Consider the following 24046-nt stretch of genomic DNA (forward strand, 5'->3'; position numbering starts at 1 on the left):
ATGAAGTCACACAGCTAAGCTGCTGTGACTCAAACCCCAGCGTGCAGCGCTACTGTCCCCGGCGCACTAACACACCCAGCAAGTCTGGCGTGTGCGTGCCTGTCTGTACGGGGACACAGAGTACCTGAAAGTTGCAGGGCCTTGTTCCTGAACGGTACCCAGCTCCGTATCCAGCAGGTTCACTGGGTCTGTGGATGGAGCCCGGCCTCAGGGCTTGGGGGCCGGTAAGATCCCACTTCCTCAGAGCCCCTCAGGGGGATGGGGAAGGAAAACAGCATGTGGGCTCCAGCCTCTGTACCCGCAATGGGTACCTCAACCTTACAAACCACAAGTGGGGTAAGAAGGGAGCATGCTGGGGGCCCTATATGGGCCCTCTTTTCTTCCATCCGACATAGTCAGCAGCTACTGCTGACTAAACAGTGGAGCTATGCGTGGATGTCTGACCTCCTTCGCACAAAGCAGAAAACTGGTGAGCCAGTGATCCCACTGGGGGTGTATAGCCAGAAGGGGAGGGGCCTTACACTTTTAAGTGTAATGCTTTGTGTGGCCTCCGGAGGCAGTGCTATACACCCAATCGTCTGGGTCTCCCAATGGAGCGCCGAAGAAAACCTCTGAACCGTTCCTGAGCGGGAACTGGGACAATCGCTCCATTTGCCTGCAAGGACGCCACGGCCTGCGAGAAGGCGGTGGCCTTGGAGCAGGGGGGAGTTGAGAGAAAAAAATCTGTTTGGAGGGCTGGAAGAGAATTCTATCCTGTAGCCGTGAGATATGATGTCTCTCACCCACTGATCGGAGACTTGCTTTAACCAAGCGTCGCCAAAGTGGGAGAGCCTGCCACCGACTAAGGACGTGGCTGGAGCGGGCCGAGGGTCATGAGGAAGCTGCCTTAGTGGCAGAACCTCCTGCGGTCTTCTGCGGACGCGCTTTTGGGCGCCAGTTGGATTTCTGATCCTTGGCTGAGTTAGCGGACGAGGCGGAAGGCTTAGAGGATGACCAGTTGGAGGAACGAAAGCTCGATTGATTCCTACCCTGGGCGGGTTTCCTGGTCTTGGTTTGTGGCATGGAAGTACTCTTCCCGCCAGTAGCTTCTTTAATGATTTCATCCAGCTGTTCACCAAACAGCCGTGAACCAGCAAAAGGGAGCCCAGCAAGAAACTTCTTGGAAGAAGCATCTGCCTTCCACTCTCAAAGCCACAAAATCCTGCGGATAACAAGAGAATTAGCTGAAGCCACCGCAGTGCAGTGAGCAGCCTCTAGCATGGCAGACATGGCAGAGGATGAAAAAGCTGAAGCCTGAGCAGTTAAGGTAACCGTCTCAGGCATAGATTCCTTGGTGAGGGAATGCATCTCCTCTAGAGAAGCAGAGATGGCTTTGAGAGCCCACACTGCTGCAAAAGTCGGGGAAAACGCGGCCCCCGCAGCTTCATACACGGATTTGGCCAGAAGGTCAATCTGACGGTCAGTGGCATCCTTAAGTGAGGTGCCGTCAGCCACCGACACAACGGTCCGGGCTGAGAGCCTAGACACCGGAGGGTCTACCTTTGGGGAGTGAGACCACTCCTTGACCACCTCAGGTGGAAATGGAAACCGGTCATCAGAACCACGCTTTGGAAAGCGTTTGTCAGGACAGGCCCTGGGTTTGGTCACAGCGGTCTGAAAACTGGAGTGGTTAAAGAACACACTCTTTACTCTTAGGCGAGGTAAACTGATGTTTTTCTGCCAAAGAGAGTTGCTCCTCTGACACTGGCGGATTGAGATCCAGCACAGAATTAATAGAAGCAATCAAATCACTACGATCTGAGTCACCCTCAGAGAAATCGATGGGATACATAGCCTCCGAGCCCCCAGTGAGGGCTCTTCCTCATCTTGAGAGTCAGCTCTTGAGACAGAGCCGTGGGATGGGGAGGGGGAGGAAACCCTGCGCCTTCTCTTAGAAGGACGGGGTCTGGGATCAGATGATGAATCCTCCGTGAGCTCCGATGGACGGAGGTCAGAGGATAGGAGTCCTCTGTCAAGAGTATTAGAGGCACCCTGTGAGGGGGGCTGATGCATATTCATCAAAGTCCTGGACAAAAGCCCCATGGACTCAGCAAATGACTGGGATATGGACCTAGAAAAGGACTCTACCCAGGCCGGGGGTTCAATCACAGGTGCAGCAGTAGCCTGAGAGAACACTGGGGGTGAGACTGCAGGCTGTGGCACCGCCAAGTTAGAGCAGACATCACAATGTGGATAGGTGCTCGGCTCAGGCAGCAGGAGCTTACATGCAGTGCATGCAGAATAAAGCTTTGGAGCCTTGCTCCTTGTGTGAGACATGCTGCTGGAGTTGGGGCTTTGCAGAGAATGAACCCCAGGGAGAATATACAAAGGTCCACAACCGGAGACCGGCTGTGGCTTACCAGACCGCTGAGCGCGGTGTTGTGTGCCCTCCAGATCCCGAAGCCCGGTCCCCCAGTCGCAGCACCTCAGCAGAGATGCAGAATGTCCCAGAGCAGAGTGAACTCTGCCTGAGAAGAGGGCGTTCCTATAAAAGAGTGGGAACTGGAGGGCTATAGAGACCTGCAGGGAAGGAGGGACGCCCCCGCAGTGGGGAGTGTCCCTCCCCTGTGTAGAACGGCCGCCGGGAGGAGCCGAACCTGTCCCTCTGCATGAGTGACATGCGAGGGCAGGAAAATGAAACTAGGCCTCCGGCGAAGCCAGGGCCTAAATTTAAGCGGCGAGGCCGACAAGCAGGCGCCATCGGCGCGGTTCTCAGGCAAAAGCTAGAGAACCCGTCGGAAAAGTTAAAACAAAACAATCACATACAGCATACTCTCCCCTTACAATAAAGAACCGGGACCCCCAACATAAACGTCTCAGGTACTTAGCTGCTGAGACGCAGGGCCATGTCCCTGGGGATGAGTGCTCCGGTCCAACAGAATCCTCAAGGGGCTGTGGATGGAGACCGGACTCCTGCCAGGCATGGAGACCGTGCTGGCTCCCACTTCAAGCCAGAGCAGAAGGGATGGTGAAGGAGCGCGGCATGCAAGGCTGCAGCCTTGTAAATCAACCTTAACAACACCGCCGACACAGTGGGGTGAGAAGGGACATGCCGGGAGTCCAGACATGGACCCTCTTTTCTTCAAACTCTTTCCAAAAGTCAAACAAATCACATGAGAATGCATGTGTGGATGTATGCCTCCTGACAAAGCAATAAACTGGCTAGGACTGGCTACCAGGGGGTATATAAGCTCAGAGGGAGGAGCTACACTTTTTTAGTGTAGTACTTTGTGTGTCCTCCGGAGGCAGAAGCTAAACACCCAAGGTCTGGGTCTCCCAAAGGAACGATAAAGAAAAACCCACTTCATTCACAGGATCTCAGGTGGCTTTTGCCCTTCTTTGACCATTTTACATAAACCTTTTTCTGGGTGAATTATATAATTATATAACGATCACGACTCATCATAGTACCGGACTCCTCTAAGATTCAGGCTACAAGAGGGCAGCCGGGTGGTCACAACTACGCCCATCATCTCAGCTCCGAGGAGACATCACCTCGCGGTCCTATGATGGAGGGACTGCTCAGTTGTGGCTCATACTCCTCTACAAAGACAGAAAGTGGCCAGAGAAGCCCTAGAACCGGAAGCCAAACCGTTGTCTGGACTTAGATGGATGGCCGGACTAGTGCTCCTTACAGGAGACCAACAGTTGTCTCCATCCTTGATTTCCATGGTGGCTTCCTTTCCAGGTGACACTTAACTATTGACCTTAGGATACACCAAGGTTACTTACCAGTAGCAGTTTTTTCCAGAACCCATGACAGCACCCATATAATCACATGTTGCTGTCATGGGTTCTGGGAAAACCGGCTACCGGTAAGTAACCTTGGTGTTTTCCCTTCACCCATGACAGGACCCCATGATTATATGGGTGCTGTCATGGGTTCTGGAAAAAACTGCTACTGGTAAGTAACCTTGGTGTATCCTAAGGTCAATAGTTAAGTGTCACCTTAAGATACACCAAGGTTACTTACCGGTAGCAGTTTTTTCCAGAACCCATGACAGCACCCATATAATCATGGGGTGCTGTCATGGGTGAAGGGAAAACATTAAGATAACTTACCGGTAGCCGGTTTTCCCAGGACCTATGACCGCACCACATGATTATATGGGTGCTGTCATGGGTGAATGGAAAAATTAATCCTGGACAAACCCTTTAAATTCTTGCAGCTAGAAGCTTTCACCACCCTCCGAATTTTAAGTTTATCAAATACAGAACCCATTTTTCTTCTCTGTACAAACAGAGTATCTGATTTCCCCCCACCCCCATGAACGTCCATTACCTGGTCCCCACCACTTCCATACACTGAAGAGGTCTTTTCTGCCCCAAAGCACAGCAGCCCTCCCAAAAAAAGAAGAGATGGATGCATTTTATCCCATTTCTGGCTTGTGTGTTCACCACCATCATCATCTCCCCCCCCCCCACATACAGAACTCAGAAAGAAGCTCAATAGTGTTTTGTGTTTTATTATACGACAACGCGTTCTGTATTAAAAAGGATGGAGGTAGGGTGTCTGTCCTGGGTGACACCCCTCCGGCCCCCCTTGGGCAGCGCGAGGGGATTAGAGCAAATAAAATTATAAGACAAAAAAAGAAAGAAAAAAAAAAATTATTTCCTTCTGAATCCAGGATACAATTTGCTCCTGTGCACAGGGCGAGTTTCTGGCCTTTGGGGTATTTGGTGCAACCCTGAACCCCCCTTGAAGGGGTGGACCCCATTATATGAAGCAGCAGCAGCACCATAAGGTCTGTCCTTGGGATAGTGCGGTCACAGTGACGCCTTGCAGGACCAGGATTCCTGTGACCCCCCCTATTAATCAATTGTTCCTGGGGTGGGGTTCAGCTCTGCTGAGTCTTCTCCCTGGATGTCGATTTGGTGAACAGGTCCGGTGCTCTTCCCCGGGTCGTCTGCTCTTAGGTGGGAATGTATGGGGTGGGCGGACACTTTGTCCTCCTGACCAGAGGAGGGGGGGATCGTTATTGCTGAGCCAACTGCTGTAAAGAGAGATTTGAGAAACGTTAGAAAATATTTTAAAAGCACTTTATAAAATTTACTTAAATTGCCAAAACATGAAGGAGCGAGATGTACGGAGATGTACGGTGTCCCTCGCCCTATCCTCTGCTCTTCACATTGCCTGCAGGACCGTCTCCAGGTGAATAGGATGCGACATCTTCAGACAAAAACAAACAGCAAACAGGACTGGGGGTCAGTGGTGCAATGACCACGGTCACGGAGGGTGCGACCCGAATAATGTAGGAGGATGAAGGGGGGGGGGGGGTGGTCCAGCGACGCCAGCGAATATTTCAGCTGCATGTGCGTCCTTTAATGTGGCGCAGAGATCCGCCGGCTCCCTGCACTGCAATACACGACAGCAGCCAATCAGAAGCCAGCGGCTAAATTCGACGAGTGCCGGAAACGCCAAAGTCAGCTGCCGGCCTGTCCACCAGCTAGAGGACGCTGTATGTCTAATGTGTTGAAAAGAGCAACAGAATAGGAGCCATTATTACAGGAAGGGGCCATTATGGGGGGCCATTATTACAGGAAGGGGCCATTATGGGGGGCCATTATTACAGGAAGGGGCCATTATGGGGGCCATTATTACAGGAAGGGGCCATTATGGGGGCCATTATTACAGGAAGGGGCCATTATGGGGGCCATTATTACAGGAAGGGGCCATTATGGGGGGCCATTATTACAGGAAGGGGCCATTATTACAGGAAGGGGCCATTATTACAGAAAGGGGCCATTATTACAGGAAGGGGCCATTATTACAGGAAGGGGCCATTATTACAGGAAGGGGCCATTATTACAGGAAGGGGCCATTATTACAGGAAGGGGCCATTATTACAGGAAGGGGCCATTATTACAGGAAGGGGCCATTATTACAAGAAGGGGCCATTATGGGGGGCCATTATTACAGGAAGGGGCCATTATTACAAGAAGGGGCCATTATGGGGGGCCATAATTACAGGAAGGGGCCATTATGGGGGGCCATTATTACAGGAAGGGGCCATTATGGGGGGCCATTATTACAGGAAGGGGCCATTATGGCGGGCCATTATTACAGGAAGGGGCCATTATGGGGGGCCATTATTACAGGAAGGGGCCATTATGGGGGGCCATTATTACAGGAAGGGGCCATTATGGGGGGCCATTATTACAGGAAGGGGCCATTATGGGGGGCCATTATTACAGGAAGGGGCCATTATGGGGGCCATTATTACAGGAAGGGGCCATTATGGGGGGGCCATTATTACAGGACGGAGCCATGATGGGGCCATGACAGAGGACATTATTATGAGAAGTGGCACATTATGGGGGACGTTATTACAGGAAGGGCTATTATAACAGGAAGGGGCCATTATGGGGGACACTACAGGAAAGGACCCAGGATGGGGCTATGACAGAACATTATTATGAGAAATGGCACATTATTGGGGGGGGGGTATGTTATTAAAGGAAGGGCTATTATGGGGGACACTACAGGAAAGGACCCAGGAAGGGGGCCATGACAGAGGCCATTATTATGATAAATGGCATATTATGGGGAAGGGGGGGGGGATGTTATTACAGGAAGGGCCATTATGGGGGGACATTACAGGAAAGGACCCAGGACATTACTACAAGAAGCGGCACATGATTGGGTTCGTTATTAAATAAAGGGGTCACGATGGAGAACATTATTACACAGGAGGCAAGGACATGTCTATAGGATCTAAAATGCTGGGACCATAGACATGGCCAATATGCAGGTTGTGGCTCCTGTCCCAAAATTGTGCACCGGGGCCACTGGTCCGGGGGTATACATTTATTTTTAGCAGTATGGCTTCCACTATGCCGCTTTTTGATATTCTCAGCCAGCCTTTAAATACCAAAACTTATTTTAACTAAAAGGGGGACATTTTGGTAACTCGCAACGTCATTTCTGCTTTTACATGAATATGTGGATTTACTCACTCGTACCTGCTGGGGTTGAGGTTCGCCGCTCCTGCTTGCCAGTCGGCTTAAAATGTTGCGTTCTGACATTTGTAACCTGACGGCCACAGGAGGGATTCGGGCAATGGTGGCTGGAAGTCGGGTGACATCGGCTTTCATATCGCTCAATAGTTCTTCCAACTGTTTAAGTACTGAGGGGGGGGGATAGAGTAGAAATACAAGACGTGTCAGGAGAAAAGTGGATAAAGCCAGAACTAATCGCTTAAGATATAAGATAGCTCAACATGTGTGCATACCATTCCTACCTTTGTGTAAAACAGCATTGGCCGGCTTGTTCCCTGCCATAGACTCTTTTGATAAGTGCTGGTGACTTTCGGCCAAACATTCCACCTCCGCAAATCGCGTATTCAGAGCCATAGACGGGTGCGAGGGGTCTTCGGACATGTTCAGATAAGCGGCTCGTCTCAGCTGCTCTTCTATGACAAGAGCCTGCTCTAGAAGCTATAAGGAAGGGAAGGAAGGGATCAAATATGTAGAAATAGGCTGAACAGGAGAAAAGACGTGACGGCGCATATAGAAACGTCCTCGGATCCAGGTGATAACGCCGCGGCTAACCTTAAACCGTCGTGCCAGAAACTTGTTTTTGATCTCCAGGAAGTTGCCTCTGTTCACTTCTCCTTTGAAAGGTTCGTTGAGGATGGCGTACCGCACGTCGTTCTGGATGTCCTGCCAGCGGGCATATCCGTGGCTGGAAGAGGACGCTAAGGAAAAGGGTCTTTGCCTCTGTTCACACTAGAAAAAGGATTTTTCTCAAGAAATTTCTTAAGTCTGAAAGATTAGCACATTTCCGGTCAAAAAACGCACCAAACACTGCATGCATTTTTACCGCGGTTTTGTGAGTTTTTGGTGCATTCTTCCAGCAGGTTGGTCCCTGCGGTTTTTTAACTTTATCTATGGCAAAAGAAGGGAATTTTGTTTACTTACCGTAAATTCCTTTTCTTCTAGCTCCAATTGGGAGACCCAGACAATTGGGGTGTATAGCTACTGCCTCCGGAGGCCACACAAAGTATTACACTCAAAAGTGTAAACCCCTCCCCTCTGCCTATACACCCTCCCGTGCATCACGGGCTCCTCAGTTTTGGTGCAAAAGCAGTAAGGAGGAAACTTATAAATTGGTCTAAGGTAAATTCAATCCAAAGGATGTTCGGAGAACTGAAACCATGACCAAGAACAATTCAATCTGAACAACATGTGTACACAAAGAATAACAGCCCGAAGGGAACAGGGGCGGGTGCTGGGTCTCCCAATTGGAGCTAGAAGAAAAGGAATTTACGGTAAGTAAACAAAATTCCCTTCTTTGGCGCTCCATTGGGAGACCCAGACAATTGGGACGTCCAAAAGCAGTCCCTGGGTGGGTAAAAGAATACCTCGTAATATAGCCGTAAAACGGCCCCTTCCTACAGGTGGGCAACCGCCGCCTGAAGGACTCGCCTACCTAAGCTGGCATCTGCCGAGCGTAGGTATGCACTAGATAGTGCTCCGTGAAGTCGTGCAGACTCAACCAGGTAGTCGCCTGACACACCTGCTGAGCCGTAGCCTGGTGCAGCAACGCCCAGGACGCACCCACGGCTCTGGTAGAATGGGCCTTCAGCCTTGAAGGAACCGGAAAGCCCAGCGGAACGGTAGGCTTCGAGAATTGGTTCCTTGATCCACCGAGCCAAGTTGACTTGGGAGCTTGCGACCCTTTACGCTGGTCAGCGACAAGGACAAGAGCGCATCCGAGCGGCGCAGGGGCGCCGTACCAGAAATGTAGAGTCTGAGTGCTCTCACCAGACCTAACAAGCGCAATCCTTTCCACGTTGGTGAACCGGATGACACAAAAAGAAGGTAAGAAGGTATCCTGATTGAGATGAACAGAGGATACCACCTTCGGGAGAAATTCCAGCACCGAACGCAGAACCAGCTTGTCCTGGTGAAACACCAGGAAGGGGGACTTTACATGACAGCGCTGCTATGTCCGACACTCTGCGGAGTGACGTGACTGCCACTAGGAAGACCACCCTCTGCGAAAGGCGTGAAAGAGAATATCCCTCATTGGCTCGAAGGGTGGATTCTGAAGAGCCGGTATCACCCTGTTCCGATCCCAGGGTTCCAGCCGACGCTTGTAAGGAGGGACTATGTGGCAAACCCCCTGCAGGAACGAGCGTACCTGAGGGAGTTTGGCTAGACGCTTTTGAAACACAAACACAGAAGCGCCGAAACTTGTCCCTTAAGGGAACCGAGAGACAACCCCTTCTCCATTCCGGATTGAAGGAAGGACAGGAGTGGGCAAGGCGAATGGCCAGAGAGAAAAACTCTGATCAGAGCACCAGGATAAGAAGATCTTCCACGTCCTGTGGTAGATCTTTGGCGGACGTTGGTTTCCTAGCCTGTCTCATAGTGGCAATGACCTCTTGAGATAACCCTGAAGACGCTAGGATCCAGTACTCAATGGCTACGCAGTCAGGTTGAGGGCCGCAGAATTCAGAATGCGTCTGCCGCCAGAGCTCTGTGATCTTGAGAACGTGCCATGAATGCCGGGACCTTGTTGATGTGCCGGGACGCCAATAGGTCGACGTCCGGCTTCCCCCAGCGGCAACAATCTCTTGAAACACGTCCGGTCGAAGAGACCATTCCCCTGCGTCCATGCCCTGGCGACTGAGAAAAGTCTGCTTCCCAGTTTTCTACGCCCGGGATGTGAACTGCGGAGATGGTGGAGGCTGTGGCTTCCACCCACAGCAGAATCCGCCGGACTTGCTCGAAGGCTTGCCGACTGCTTGTGCCGCCTTGGTGGTTGATGTATGCCACCGCCGTGGCGTTGTCCGACTGAATTCGGATCTGCCTGCCTTCCAGCCATGGCTGGAACGCTATTAGGGCTAGAACACTGCCCTTCTCTCCAGAACATTGATCTGGAGGGAGGACTCTGCTGAGTCCATGTACCCTGAGCCCTGTGGTGGAGGAAGACTCCCTGACAGACTCGCGTCCGCCGTGACCACAGCCCAGGATGTGGGCAGGAAGGGTTTTTCCTTCGACAAGAGTGGGAAGAAGCCACCACTGAAGGGAGGCCATGGCTGCCCGAGCAGGAGCAACGTTCTTGTCGAGGGACGTCGAATTGCTGTCCCATTTGCGGAGAAAGTCCCATTAAAGTGGGCGCAGATGAATCCATTGCTGCCACCAACTTCTCTAGGAAGTGCATGAGGCGCCTCACGGGTGTGACTGGGCTCGAAGGAACGATTGCACCCCTGTCTGTAGTGAACGCTGTTTGTCCAGCGGAAGCTTCACTATCTCTGAGAGAGTATGACACTCCATGCCGAGATATGTCAGTGATTGGGCCGGTGCAAATTTTGAGTTTAGGAAAAATTGATGAACCACCCGAATCTCTGGAGAGTCTCTAGAGCAATGTTCAGTCTGTGTTGGCATGCCATCCGAGAGGGGGCCTTGACCAGCAGATTGCCTGAGAGAGTAGGACCGCTACCACCGTTGTCATGACCTTGGTGAAGGCCCGTAGGGCTGTCACCAGGCCGAAAGTTAGTGCCACGAACTGAAGGTGTTCGTTCCCTATGGCGAAGCGCAGGAAGCGCTGATATTCTGGTACAATCGGCACGTGGAAATAAGCATCCCTGATGTCGATTGATGCTAGGAAACCTCCTTGGGCCATCAAAGGTGATGGCAAGCGGAGAGATTCCATCCGGAACCGTCAGGTTCTCCGTCCGTTGAGCCGTGTGAAGTCCAGAACGGGGCGGAGTGATCCGTCCTATCTGGTACCACGAACAAGCTGGAGTAAAAAGCCGCGACTACGTTCTTGAAGGGGAACGAGGATCGCAACTCCTCCTGCCTTCGGAGTGTTCACCGACTGGAAACGTGCATCGGCTCGCTCGGGGGACGGGGATGCGGTAAATCAACGAGTCGGAGGACGAGAACTGAGCTCTATCCTGTGACCGTAAGACAGAATGTCTCCTACATCGGTCTTGGACATGTGGGGACCACTCCCCTGACCTGGACCGCCATGCAGAAAAGGTTCTCTGTGCACGGCGGAGGATAAAAATACCACCGCCTGAGACGTCAAAGACGCTAATTGCGGAGCACAGGATGACCGCATTGATTGAGATAGCCTGGAGTGCCCACCCCTGCAAAGGCTGGGGCAACGGACGCGCCTATGGCTTCCTAGATGGATCCCATTAGGAGTGCTATCTGTCTGTCCGTGGCATTCTTGAGCGTGGACCCGCCAGCCACTGCTACTACTGATCTAGCCGCCAGTCCGAGACTGGCGGGCACCTTATGACACTGAGCCGAAACCTTAACGTCAGAGGGGAAGGGACAACGTGTGTTATAAGGCGTTCAGCAAAACGCTTGCCCGGGAAGGTGTGCTTCTGGACAGAATCTGTGAAGCCTTGAGAGCCACGTCCGGACAGAGTCCTGGGTTGCGACCTCCGCCCCATCCTCTAGAGGGTCCTCAAGCTGAGACCCTAGAAGTCGGGGAAGATTCCAAGCAAGGCTGCTTAGCCGGACTGGGACTGCGGTTCGTGCTGGAGTTTACCACGTACTAACAAGAGGCCACCCCAGGAACACGCTTCGTCGCAGACCGAGGGAGGCCTGGGGCGATCCCGCAGTGCCCGGGGCCTGTGTAAGGGGCCGGTCTGGACTGCAAACTCCTAGTCTCTTAGCCGACCATTTGTCCATAGCCTGAGACATGGATAGTGAAAATGACCCAGAGAGTTTCTCAGCAAAGCTGTAACTCTGTCCCTGCCGCCTTCACTCTAGGGGGCCCAGCATCGAGAAGAAGCCCCCTGGTGTACCGACCCTGAAGCAGTATGTGCTGCTGAAAACATGGCTGTCGGTGTGTACAGTGGAGGGGGGAGCCGTGGGCGTAACCCCAAAAGTGCAGGAATCTGGTGCCCTGAGCGAAACGTGAGGGAGGCGGAGGACAGCCAAGTGTGCTCCAGCCGTCACTGCTAGCCTCCGACTGACCGTCCCGCCCTTCCCCCTGACTGGCAGGGCCAGGAACGAGAGTTTAAGGCGCTAGGCCGCAAAAGCCGGGAACTAAAGTTACAGACCGCGGCCGGCAAGCAGGCGCGGTAGTCGCCAAGTCTGAGGCGAAGCTGCTCTCTGCACCGTCCCCAAGGGGACACTGAGTCCTTGAGGGGATCAGTTCCGTAGCGTGATTAGTGAGGGGGGCGGAGGACAGCGAAGTGTGCTCCGGCCCTCACTGTCGGCGTCAGCCCGACTATCCCGCCCTTCCTCCTGACTGGCAGGTCCGGGGGTGGTATAATGATTGAACAGTGCCCGGGGCTGGACTGTAAGGCTTCTCTAGGAGTAGCCAAAAAACAACAGTGCGACCATACAACAAATATTATATATATATATATACCCTTCGGCACTCAGTGGGGCCAGCACCTCAGGTGCTGCTTACCGACCGCTCACAGCGGTTGTGTGATCACCAGAATCCGTGCCCGGGCCCCCTGATGTTGTTTCTCCTCTCCAGCGTCAGAAGTGCTGACAGTAATGGCTGCCGGCGTTCTGTGGGGAGGAGGGGGCCGTGGGCGTGCCCTAGAAAGTGCGGGAATCTAGTGCCCCACTGTGCTGAGTGAGGGGGGAGGAGGATACAGAGTATGCTCCAGCCCTCAGTGCTGCCGTCCTGTGCAGCGTCCCGCCCTTCCCCTGACTGGCAGGCCTGTGGGCGGGAATAAGCGAAACTAGGCCGCAAAAGCCGGGGACTAAAGTTATAAGCGCGGCCGGCAAATAAGCACGGTCGGCGCGGTAGTCCCCGGCGCACTAACACACCCAGCAGTGCTGCAGTGTGTATGGCACAAGCGCTCCATGCGCGGTCCCCACGGGGACACAGAGTACCTCACAGTAGCAGGGCCTTGTCCCTGACGATACCCGGCTCCTGTCCAGCAGATTTCCCAGGGGCTGCGGAGGGAGCACGGTCCCAGTGCCTGGAGACCGATTAGGGTCCCACTTCACCCAGAGCCCTAAAGGGATAGGGAAGGAAAACAGCATGTGGCTCCTGCCTATGTACCCGCAATGGGTACCTCAACCTTAACAGCACCGCCGACCAGAGTGGGGTGAGAAGGGAGCATGCCGGGGGCCCTATTATGGGCCCTCTTTTCTTCCATCCGACCTAGTCAGCAGCTGCTGCTGACTAAGATGTGGAGCTATGCGTGGATGTCAGCCTCCTTCGCACAAAGCATAAAAACTGAGGAGCCCGTGATGCACGGGAGGGTGTATAGGCAGAGTGGAGGGGTTTACACTTTTGAGTGTAATACTTTGTGTGGCCTCCGGAGGCAGTAGCTATACACCCCAATTGTCTGGGTCTCCCAATGGAGCGCCAAAGAAAACGCAGGGACCTGCAGAAAAGAAGTGACATGCACATTTTTTTTCTGCACAAAAAAAATATGTTCTTGAGAAAAAAAAAAAAAAAACAAAAAAAAACTGCACAGCTAATTTTTTTTCCCATCGGCTTTGCTGGGAAATGTTAGGACCATTTTCTCAAGAAATTTCTGCAGCAAAAAAAAAAAAAAACAAACAAAAACCACGGGTAAAATCGCAGTGTGCGCACAAGGCCTTAGAGCAGAATATTACACCAACCTATCCTGCCAGGCTGCTGGGGCCAATTTCATCTCGTCAGTCCACAAACTAAACCACGCAGTGTAAATACAGCTGCATCGCTCTACAATTGCTTTCAATTAAAAGGATACTTTATGATGCCGGACAGGAGCCAGTAGTCGTGTCTCCGGTGCCAGATCTCATAGGTCTTCTTTGTGACGGTCGCCGCTCGCTCTTCATTCTGCCACAATGAGTGCAGTTCTGTGGGAAGAGACCGGAGGAAACAAAACAATAATAAAAAAAAAAATTAAAAAAAAAAAGTCAGGTCAAGAAGAGGCTAATTAACAGTAAATGTTAGGATCGCAGTGTGGAACAATACTACGTTGGTTCTGTTCACACTGTCTCATTTTACAGGAGTCATGGCTGGAGTGTGGTGCTCCGTGACTATCGGCCCCTTTCCCCGGGGAGGGGGTTGTTTGGATACCCCAGTATATGGCTCTGCTCCCGCTCCTTGTACCTGTGAAGCCGCCATCTGCAATATTAAACATGAATCTCTGCTTGGTGGCTGCGGCCTTTTTCTTTATCTCCTCGGTGGTCTCTTTGGGAGTCTCTCCGTTCTGTAATGTGACCGGCTGGACATCATCTAAACATGGAAGCAGGTAGAGGTGAGAGGCGTTCATCCACACACTCAGCCGCCAGCTAAGAGGAGAGGTCACACTAACCCTTCTTATCATCCACGGTAATAACGTCATCGTTGGCTTTCTCCGGCTCCGGTTTCGGCTCTGGTTTCGGCTCAGTCTCCATGGGCTCCGCGGCAGGCGGCTTCTCCTGGACCTCGGGCTCCTCTGCCTTCATCTCTGCCTTCATCTCCGCCTTCACCTCTGCAGGAGCGGCCTCGGTCTGAGCGCGGGGCTCTGCCGCAGGTTGTGAGCTCTGGAAAACAAGATCACAATTTTTTTTTTAAAAAAAAAAAAATTTTTAAGTAAAAATGTATCCATTTTAGATTAACCCCTTAAAGGACCAGGCAATTTCTCATTTTTGCGCTTTCGTCTTTTCCTCCCCTTATTCCTAGAGTCATGACTAAATTTCCATCCATATAGCCGTGTGAGGGCTTGATTTTTTTGTTTTGGGGGGGCAGGGGAAAGAGTTCTACTTTTGAATGACAATTTATCACGTTTTATAATGGTAAGCAGGAAGGGGGGGGGGGGATTTAATTGTGGCAAAAAAAAAAAAATTTAAAATAACATGGGTGTATGCTGCTGCTATTACCAGGAGGCTGACACTATGCAAACTAATAAGAAAAAAGTTCTCTTCCACAGCGTGTGCACCCTGTGACCGACCAGGAGCCAAGCCAGTTTTTTGCCTAGTGTCCTCGGAGGTGGACATGGGCCTGGCTTCAGGCCGTTCTTTCAGTTTCCCGGTTCGGGCACGTTTTTTTAGCCCACTAACCCCTCTCCGTTCTATTCACTTGCAGATCTGGGCGACACGGTGTTCCATACTCCCGCTCGCCCTTACTGCGGGAAGAGGGTCACAGGGAGGTTTCGCTGCCAGGTCTCCCCTTTTCCCAAGTGGCCGGACGATCCATGCTCTGCGTCACCTCGGTGCCCAGAGCCCTGCATCCATTAACTGTCCGCCCAGGCTCCCCCTCGTCGCGCTTCTAGGCACGTTCAGCAGTTCCAGGACCCGGATCAAGCCTGCCGTCCGCCTACCTGCTGTGTGGAGTCGAAGTCTGTGTCCTCCAGATTTCCAACCCGGCCGACGCGGCTTCCCACAAAGCCCCTGGATTCAGGTAGGGAGACATCATTCCTCTCCAGGCAGGTCCGGATCAGCGTTGAGGCGGCGCGGGAAGAGTTCTCCCTGCATCAGCGACGCTTAATTACTGGCCTACATGCTCCTTACTTCGGTAGCATTGCAGGCCAGGCACTAATTTAGTCCCCGGCTTCGGGCCTAATTCTCAACGGTCGCTCTGCAGAAGCTCCGCCCACACAAAAGGTGGGGGCCGCTTCCTCTCTCCTCACTCTGCCAGAGCAGAGCACAAAGGTGGGGGCCTCTTTCTCTCCCCTTCTGTGGCCCGGGAAGCCCCGCCTCCACAAAGGTGGGGGGGGGGCTCTGGCCGGTTTCTTCAAGCTCTGCACATCTTTACTTCAAGCGGGCTTTTTTTCCCCCGCTCTGGCGCCCTCAGGCTATGGATACGCCCACACTCTGCACAGCAGCGCCACTGTCCTCCGGGATAACGCCAGCAGGCCAGGACGGGGTAAGCTCTCCTTGCTCAGGAGGCGCTGCGCAACACCTGTTAATTACTGGAATAATACAGAAGTGTAGCCCTTCTCCGTACTAGGGGGCCCTAGAACTTCCATAGAAGTTAAGGGAAGCTGGCAGCTTTATACATCTCCCCGCATTATGTCTAATGCAAAAACGCAGAAGACCCAGGCTCCCGCTGTGGTACGTTTTTTCGCTTGCACATACTGAAATCAGAAGTTCTCCTCAGGTCAATCATCCCCCCTGTGTCAGGGCTGTGATGCCCCAGTCACTGTGGCATTCCAGGACCCCCCGCGGATGAGTGTTTTCGCGCCCCCCCCCCCAAGTGGGCTGCCTCCCTCTCACAATCGGTAGCTGACGTAACCAAAGTCTCCCAGTCTCTGGTTTCGGTCTTACAGGACCTACCAGCTCTCCAACTACCCTCGTAGAACAAGAGAGCGACCCCAATCCCCAAGCGCAGGATAGCGGCCCCGTTACAGAAGAAAGCCACTAAACGAATCACACCAGCCGAGTCGAGTATTCCACATGCCAGGATGACTCCAGAGTCGGACTCCGACCTGGAACTAGACGCGGAACAAGCATCCAATATCCAGCAAATGGTGAACAATTTAGTTTCCGCTGTCAACCAAGCCCTATCTGTTGAGGAACATCCGCTTGCGGTGGCTTCAAAGACCGTTTCCTTCAAAAACACTAAGCGAGCTCAAAGATATTTTTCTAATAATCCCGACTTTACCACTATTCTGGTCAAGCAGAGAGCTCACCCAGAAAGACTGTTTGCCGGCAGGCGGCGTCTTGCCCTTCTCTGTTCCCTCCGGAGTTAGTCAAGGATTGGGCAGAGTCCCCTGCTGACGACCCTCCCGTGTCCCGACTTGTCACACACACACACAGTACTCTCCATTCCAGACAGTGCCTCCCTTTAAGTACCCATTGGCTCTGGCTCGGTCTATTTTTGTGGCAGCGGGTTCCTCCCTCTGTCCCTCATTTGCCGCAATATGGGTGCAAAGGCTCTTCCAGTCTGGTGTAAGAGTTTACGGCGAGTCCTCCGCATGGAAGGCTTGCCTTCCGAGTTGATTGAGCTGGCCGACCCGATGTCCATGGCCACCAAATACCTTATTTACGCCTCTAGACTCGGCAAATTATGCCGCCATGGCGGCCAGCAAGTCGGTGGTGATCCGTTGGATTCTCTGGCTAAAAGCCTGGAGTGCAGATAATGCATCTAAGAAATCCCTGATAGGGTCACCCTTTCCTGGCCTTCGCCTCTTCGCTGACTGACGCTCACCTCATTATTTTCTTCAGGAGGTTTGGATTCCGGTTGTGCGTTTTCCTCTTTCACAGGCGCTGCTGCCTCCTCGGTTTTGACGCCCTCCTCTACAGAGAAAAAACATAAAAAAAAAATAAAACAAAAAAAAAAAAAACAAAAAAAAAACAAAAAAAAACAGTAGATTAACACAAACCTCCCAAGAAAGAAAAGAAAAAAGTCATTAACTAAGACTTCACCTGTCCTGTCGAGCCTTTAAGGGAGAGCGCCTTTCTGTGCGCAGCCCTCCTAAACAGACAGGGTTAATGTACGTCCAGCCATCGGTCTCCATATCAATGGTATAAGGAGCTCAGTTACATGGCCAGACAAGAGGAAAGTTATATTCCACCTTGTACCACTAAGGTCGGTCAAAGGGCTGTCCAGTGCCACCAGCTTCCACATCGGGAAGTGATCGGTGCCAACTTACTGGCGTCTGCACATACTTGCCAAGACCTGTGCACCAGGGGCAGGTTTCCATCACACACATCCTGCAGTTATATGCAGACTCTGGACATCCCCCTCCCCCACCTTTTCAGTTTCGGTAGTAGACAATAGAAATTACTGCTCATCTCATCGTACCATTTGCTACCGCTGGGGCCGGGGTATTAGGCTGCGTATCCCCTGGTGTGGATGGGGTGGGAGTTTTCGGAGATGGAGAATCTACTGGAGAGGTCTTCTTGTTCTCCTCTTGTTCGGCGAGCTCTGGCATACTCCACCGTCCATTCACATGCTCAAACTCTTGGACCTGGTGGAGACAATTTCACTCTTTTTAGAAACCAATATAATACCAGGAATTGTAATTTGGCATCAGGAAATTTCTGTAGATGCTAATGGCCGATGTAAGTGCACTACTAGGCAACAGAGCACTTAGTTTTCATAATATCAATACAAAAGCAGCATGAAGAATCGCACCTTCTTGCGAATGAGAGACATGACTCCGATTCTCGTTAACACGTGCTGGCGAGAGAGCCCTTCCCTCGGGACTCCATCTGCAAAAGTCTCGGCTCCATCTGCACCCGGTTCACAGAGATGGCGCATAAACAAGGACACGTATGCTCTGGAAAAACACGGGGGGGGGAAAGAACGTGAGAAGACCGGCACAAACAAAGGTGGGGCGGTTTAAGAAGGGGAGAAAGGGAATTATGTATTTTTTAAAAAAAAAAACCTACTTAAATTCCTTTTCAGATTTTCCACGCAAGTCTCTGACAAGCCATTGGGTAGTGAACGCATCCTGCGGTGGCATGCCGTAGCGCATAATGGCATTCAGGAAAGCCTTTCGTTGACGCGCATTGAAACCCAACACCTGAAGAGACAAAACCAATTTATACGGCTGCACTACAATGCCAAGTAAAAGCCGCCGAGGTGCCTAAGTGCATCCAACATAAAAAAATGAAAGCAGCTTTGCAAATTATATCTATTGTTTTGCATCAACACAAAACTGTTCAGGTCACCTGAGCTGTAGCTTGTTTGTTCAAATGTAATAAGAATATCTGTGTATGTAAATAATCAAAATGTAGATGTAGTTGCATAATTATCTGTCTGTCTATGAAGCCATCGCATAGACCCATAATATAATTCAAAGCTGTATAGTCATGAAGGGGTTACCAAGAATGAGTGAACAGATGTACAATAGATGGAAGTTTTTTTAATGATGAGTAAAAGTCTTATCAGTGATGTTTACACAGAAAGAATGTTTTAACCAGCAAAGATATATTTTATAATATGCTGGGAGAAAATAAGGAGTTAAGCTGGGTTTACACACTGCAACATCTCAAACGACATCGCTGTAACGTCACCGGTTTTGTGACGCAATAGCGATGTTGTTTGCGATGTTGCAGTGTGTGAAACCTATCAGCGACCCGGCCCCTGCTGTGAAGTTGTAATCGTTACAAATCGTTCAGCACCATTCCTAGGTCCTTTGTTTCCCGCTGTGCAGCAAGCATCGCTGGAAAGTTTCAGTGTGTGAAAGACTTTGCAGAGACTTTGTTAGCAACTTCCCTTTCAAAAGGCTGCTTATCAACGTCCCCAACAACCAGCTAGGTCGCTCTGCAGGTCCGGATCGCTGTTGAGTTGTTGGCCAGGTTTGCCTGTTTGACAGCTCACCAGCGACTTAGCAGAGACTTAGGGAGGTCGCTGTTACGTCACAAAACCGGTGACGTTACAGCGATGTCCTTTGCGATGTTGCAGTGTGTAAACCCAGCTTTACTCCCTGCTTAGCTTCAAGGTTAGAAATGCAAATTGTATAATTAGGTGTCTTGCAATAGAAGTGTTCAGTTGATGACGCTGGCTCAAGGAGAACATGTCAGTGTTCATTGTCTGATACATTGATATATCGGCACTAATATACAGCTAATACGGCACCGTCCCTGGATTCCAAGTATGAAGACTCCATTAGCAGTCTTTACCTAAATTCCTCCCTTGACAAAACTGTAAAAGCAAACTCCGCAAGTAGGAACACACACACACACACACACACACACACACACACACACACTTTCCCTCCTCCTTGATAACCCACCAAATAGAGGTGCTGTAGACAAAAAATGGTTGCAGATACAGTGCCTACAAGTAGTATTCAACCCCCTGCAGATTTAGCAGGTTTGATAAGATGCAAATAAGTTAGAGCCTGCAAACTTCAAACAAGAGCAGGATTTATTAACAGATGCATAAATCTTACAAACCAACAAGTTATGTTGCTCAGTTAAATTTTAATAAATTTTCAACATAAAAGTGTGGGTCAATTATTATTCAACCCCTAGGTTTAATATTTTGTGGAATAACCCTTGTTTGCAATTACAGCTAATAATCGTCTTTTATAAGACCTGATCAGGCTGGCACAGGTCTCTGGAGTTATCTTGGCCCACTCCTCCATGCAGATCTTCTCCAAGTTATCTAGGTTCTTTGCTTGTCTCATGGGGACTTTAATCTTGAGCTCCTTCCACAAGTTTTCAATTGGGTTAAGGTCAGGAGACTGACTAGGCCACTGCAAAACCTTGATTTTTTCCCTCTTGAACCAGGCCTTGGTTTTCTTGGCTGTGTGCTTTGGGTCATTGTCTTGTTGGAAGATGAAATGACGACCCATCTTAAGATCCTTCATGGAGAAGCGGAGGTTCTTGGCCAAAATCTCCAGGTAGGCCGTGCTATCCATCTTCCCATTGATGCGGACCAGATGGCCAGGCCCCTTGGCTGAGAAACAGCCCCACAGCATGATGCTGCCACCACCATGCTTGACTGTAGGGATGGTATTCTTGGGGTCATATGCAGTGCCATCCAGTCTCCAAACGTCACGTGTGTGGTTGGCACCAAAGATCTTGATCTTGGTCTCATCAGACCAGAGAAACTTGAACCAGTCTGTCTCAGAGTCCTCCAAGTGATCATGAGCAAACTGTAGACGAGCCTTGACATGACGCTTTGAAAGTAAAGGTACCTTACTGGCTCGTCTGGAACGGAGACCATTGCGGTGGAGTACGTTACTTATGGTATTGACTGAAACCAATGTCCCCACTGCCATGAGATCTTCCCGGAGCTCCTTCCTTGTTGTCCTTGGGTTAGCCTGGACTCTTCGGACAAGCCTGGCCTCGGCACGGGAGGAAACTTTCAAAGGCTGTCCAGGCCGTGGAAGGCTAACAGTAGTTCCATAAGCCTTCCACTTCCGGATGATGCTCCCAACAGTGGAGACAGGTAGGCCCAACTCCTTGGAAAGGGTTTTGTACCCCTTGCCAGCCTTGTGACCCTCCACGATCTTGTCTCTGATGGCCTTGGAATGCTCCTTTGTCTTTCCCATGTTGACCAAGTATGAGTGCTGTTCACAAGTTTGGGGAGGGTCTTCATTAGTAAGAAAAGGCTGGAAAGAAGGGAATTTTGTTTACTTACCGTAAATTCCTTTTCTTCTAGCTCCTATTGGGAGACCCAGACAATTGGGTGTATAGCTTCTGCCTCCGGAGGCCACACAAAGTATTACACTTTAAAAAGTGTAACCCCTCCCCTCTGCCTATACACCCTCCCGTGGATCACGGGCTCCTCAGTTTTGGTGCAAAAGCAGGAAGGAGGAAACTTATAAATTGGTCTAGGGTAAATTCAATCCGAAGGATGTTCGGAGAACTGAAGACCATAACCCAAAAGAACAACCAGCCCAAAGGGCACAGGGGTGGGTGCTGGGTCTCGCAATAGGAGCTAGAAGAAAAGGAATTTACGGTAAGTAAACAAAATTCCCTTCTTCTTTGTCGCTCCATTGGGAGACCCAGACAATTGGGACGTCCAAGAGCAGTCCCTGGGTGGGTAAGAGAATACCTCAATAAGAAGAGCCGAAAACGGCCCCCTCTTACAGGTGGACAACCGCCGTCTGAAGGGCTCGCCTACCTAGACTGGCGTCTGCCGAAGCATAGGTATGCACTTGATAGTGCTTCGTGAAAGTGTGCAGACTAGACCACGTAGCTGCCTGACACACCTGCTGAACCGTTGCCCGGTGCCGCAATGCCCAGGACGCACCTACAGCTCTGGTAGAATGGCCTTTCAGCCCTGAAGAGAGCGGAAGGCCCGAAGAACGGTAGGCCTCGAGAATCGGTTCCTTGATCCACCGAGCCAAGGTCGACTTGGAGGCCTGAGAGTCCATACGCTGGCCAGCGACAAGGACAAAAAGCGCATCTGAACGGCGCAGGGGCGCCGTGCGAGACACGTAGAACCGGAGTGCTCTCACTAGACCCAAAGAGTGCAAAAAAGAGAATTTTGTTAATTACCGTAAATTCTTTTTCTTATAGTTCCGTCATGGGAGACCCAAACCATGGGTGTATAGCTACTGCCCCCGGAGGACACACAAAGTTACTACACTCAAAAACGTGTAGCTCCTCCCTCCTAGCATATACACCCCCTGCCAGCCAGATCTAGCCAGTTTAGTGCAAAAGCTGAAGGAGGACATCCACCCACAAGAAGAGACAGAGTAAAATCCGGAAGAACCGGAACCTCTGTCTACAACAATAACAGCCGGTGAAGACACACGGAACAAGAAACCTGCCAACAGGCAATAGGGAGGGGTGCTGGGTCTCCCATGACGGAACTATAAGAAAAAGAATTTACGGTAAGTAACAAAATTCTCTTTTTCTTTATCGTACCTATGGGAGACCCAAACCATGGGACGTTCAAAAGCAGTCCAAGTGTGGGAATAAACAGACAACTGAGAAGCAGGCAAACCTAACTTCACAAATGGGCGACAGACGCCGGAAAGAAGGGAATTTTGTTTACTTACCGTAAATTCCTTTTCTTCTAGCTCCAATTGGGAGACCCAGACAATTGGGTGTATAGGCTATGCCTCCGGAGGCCGCACAAAGTATTACACTTAAAAGTGTTAGGCCCCTCCCCTTCTGCCTATACACCCCCCGTGCTCCCACGGGCTCCTCAGTTTTGGTGCAAAAGCAAGAAGGAGGAAAAAGAATTATAAACTGGTTTAAAGTAACTTCAATCCGAAGGAATATCGGAGAACTGAAACCATTCAACATGAACAACATGTGTACACAAAAAAAACAGGGGCGGGCGCTGGGTCTCCCAATTGGAGCTAGAAGAAAAGGAATTTACGGTAAGTAAACAAAATTCCCTTCTTTGTCGCTCCATTGGGAGACCCAGACAATTGGGACGTCCAAAAGCAGTCCCTGGGTGGGTAAAATAATACCTCGTAAGAGAGAACGGCCTCTTCCTACAGGTGGGCAACCGCCGCCTGAAGGACTCGTCTACCTAGGCTGGCATCCGCCGAAGCATAGGTATGCACCTGATAGTGTTTCGTGAAAGTGTGCAGGCTCGACCAGGTAGCCGCCTGACACACCTGCTGAGCCGTAGCCTGGTGCCTCAAAGCCCAGGACGCGCCCACGGCTCTGGTAGAATGGGCCTTCAGCCCTGAGGGAACCGGAAGCCCAGCCGAACGGTAGGCTTCGAGAATTGGCTCCTTGATCCACCGAGCCAAGGTTGATTTGGAAGCCTGTGACCCTTTACGCTGGACAGCGACAAGGACAAAGAGTGCATCCGAGCGGCGCAGGGGCGCCGTACGAGAAATGTAGAGTCTGAGTGCTCTCACCAGATCTAACAAGTGCAAATCCTTTTCACATTGGTGAACTGGATGAGGACAAAAAGAAGGTAAGGAGATATCCTGATTGAGATGAAAGGGGGATACCACCTTAGGGAGAAATTCCGGAACCGGACGCAGAACCACCTTGTCCTGGTGAAACACCAGGAGAGGGGCTTTGCATGACAGCGCTGCTAGCTCAGACACTCTCCGAAGTGAAGTGACTGCTACTAGAAAAACCACTTTCTGCGAAAGGCGTGAGAGAGAAATATCTCTCATTGGCTCGAATGGTGGTTTCTGAAGAACCAGCAGCACCCTGTTCAGATCCCAGGGTTCTAACGGCCGCTTGTAAGGAGGAACGATGTGACAAACCCCCTGCAGGAACGTGCGTACCTGTGGAAGTCTGGCTAGGCGCTTCTGGAAAAACACAGAGAGCGCTGAGACTTGTCCCTTAAGGGAGCCGAGCGACAAACCCTTTTCCAGTCCAGATTTAAGGAAGGACAGAAAAGTGGGCAAGGCAAAAGGCCAGGGAGAAAAACCCTGAGCAGAGCACCACGACAGGAAAATTTTCCACGTCCTGTGGTAAATCTTGGCGGACGTTGGTTTCCTAGCCTGTCTCATAGTGGCAACGACGTCTTGAGATAACCCTGAAGACGCTAGGATCCAGGACTCAATGGCCACACAGTCAGGTTGAGGGCCGCAGAATTCAGATGGAAAAACGGCCCTTGAGATAGCAAGTCTGGTCGGTCTGGTAGTGCCCACGGTTGGCCGACCGTGAGATGCCACAGATCCGGGTACCACGACCGCCTCGGCCAGTCTGGAGCGACGAGGATGACGCGGCGGCAGTCGGCCCTGATCTTGCGTAACACTCTGGGCAACAG

The 24046-nt window shown here is 51.2% G+C and overlaps 1 protein-coding gene and 1 non-coding gene across 7 annotated transcripts in view; both read right to left on the reverse strand.

The window, feature by feature from the left end:
- Positions 1 to 4489: 4489 nt before the first annotated feature.
- The window catches only part of CHD4 (chromodomain helicase DNA binding protein 4), a 197894-nt gene continuing 178337 nt past the window's right edge, over positions 4490 to 24046 (reverse strand). For 2 of the 6 annotated variants that reach the window (XM_075348329.1, XM_075348328.1), the window contains exons 29-39: positions 18286 to 18419; positions 18029 to 18173; positions 17696 to 17861; positions 17099 to 17187; positions 14283 to 14493; positions 14078 to 14203; positions 13713 to 13821; positions 7591 to 7723; positions 7272 to 7476; positions 6997 to 7166; positions 4490 to 5033 (exon numbers count right to left, since the gene is read on the reverse strand). In XM_075348329.1, the coding sequence (XP_075204444.1) occupies positions 5016 to 5033; positions 6997 to 7166; positions 7272 to 7476; positions 7591 to 7723; positions 13713 to 13821; positions 14078 to 14203; positions 14283 to 14493; positions 17099 to 17187; positions 17696 to 17861; positions 18029 to 18173; positions 18286 to 18419 (1506 nt within the window). In that variant the 3' untranslated portion in view covers positions 4490 to 5015. The remainder of the gene's footprint in view (positions 5034 to 6996; positions 7167 to 7271; positions 7477 to 7590; positions 7724 to 13712; positions 13822 to 14077; positions 14204 to 14282; positions 14494 to 17098; positions 17188 to 17695; positions 17862 to 18028; positions 18174 to 18285; positions 18420 to 24046) is intronic. The other 4 variants (XM_075348333.1, XM_075348331.1, XM_075348332.1 and 1 more) reach the window with 3 other exon arrangements.
- Positions 17316 to 17446, reverse strand: LOC142313594 (small Cajal body-specific RNA 11). Its single transcript, XR_012754581.1, has one exon.

This window comes from Anomaloglossus baeobatrachus, chromosome 5 (assembly GCF_048569485.1).
Source record: "Anomaloglossus baeobatrachus isolate aAnoBae1 chromosome 5, aAnoBae1.hap1, whole genome shotgun sequence".
Taxonomy (NCBI): Eukaryota; Metazoa; Chordata; class Amphibia; order Anura; family Aromobatidae; genus Anomaloglossus; species Anomaloglossus baeobatrachus.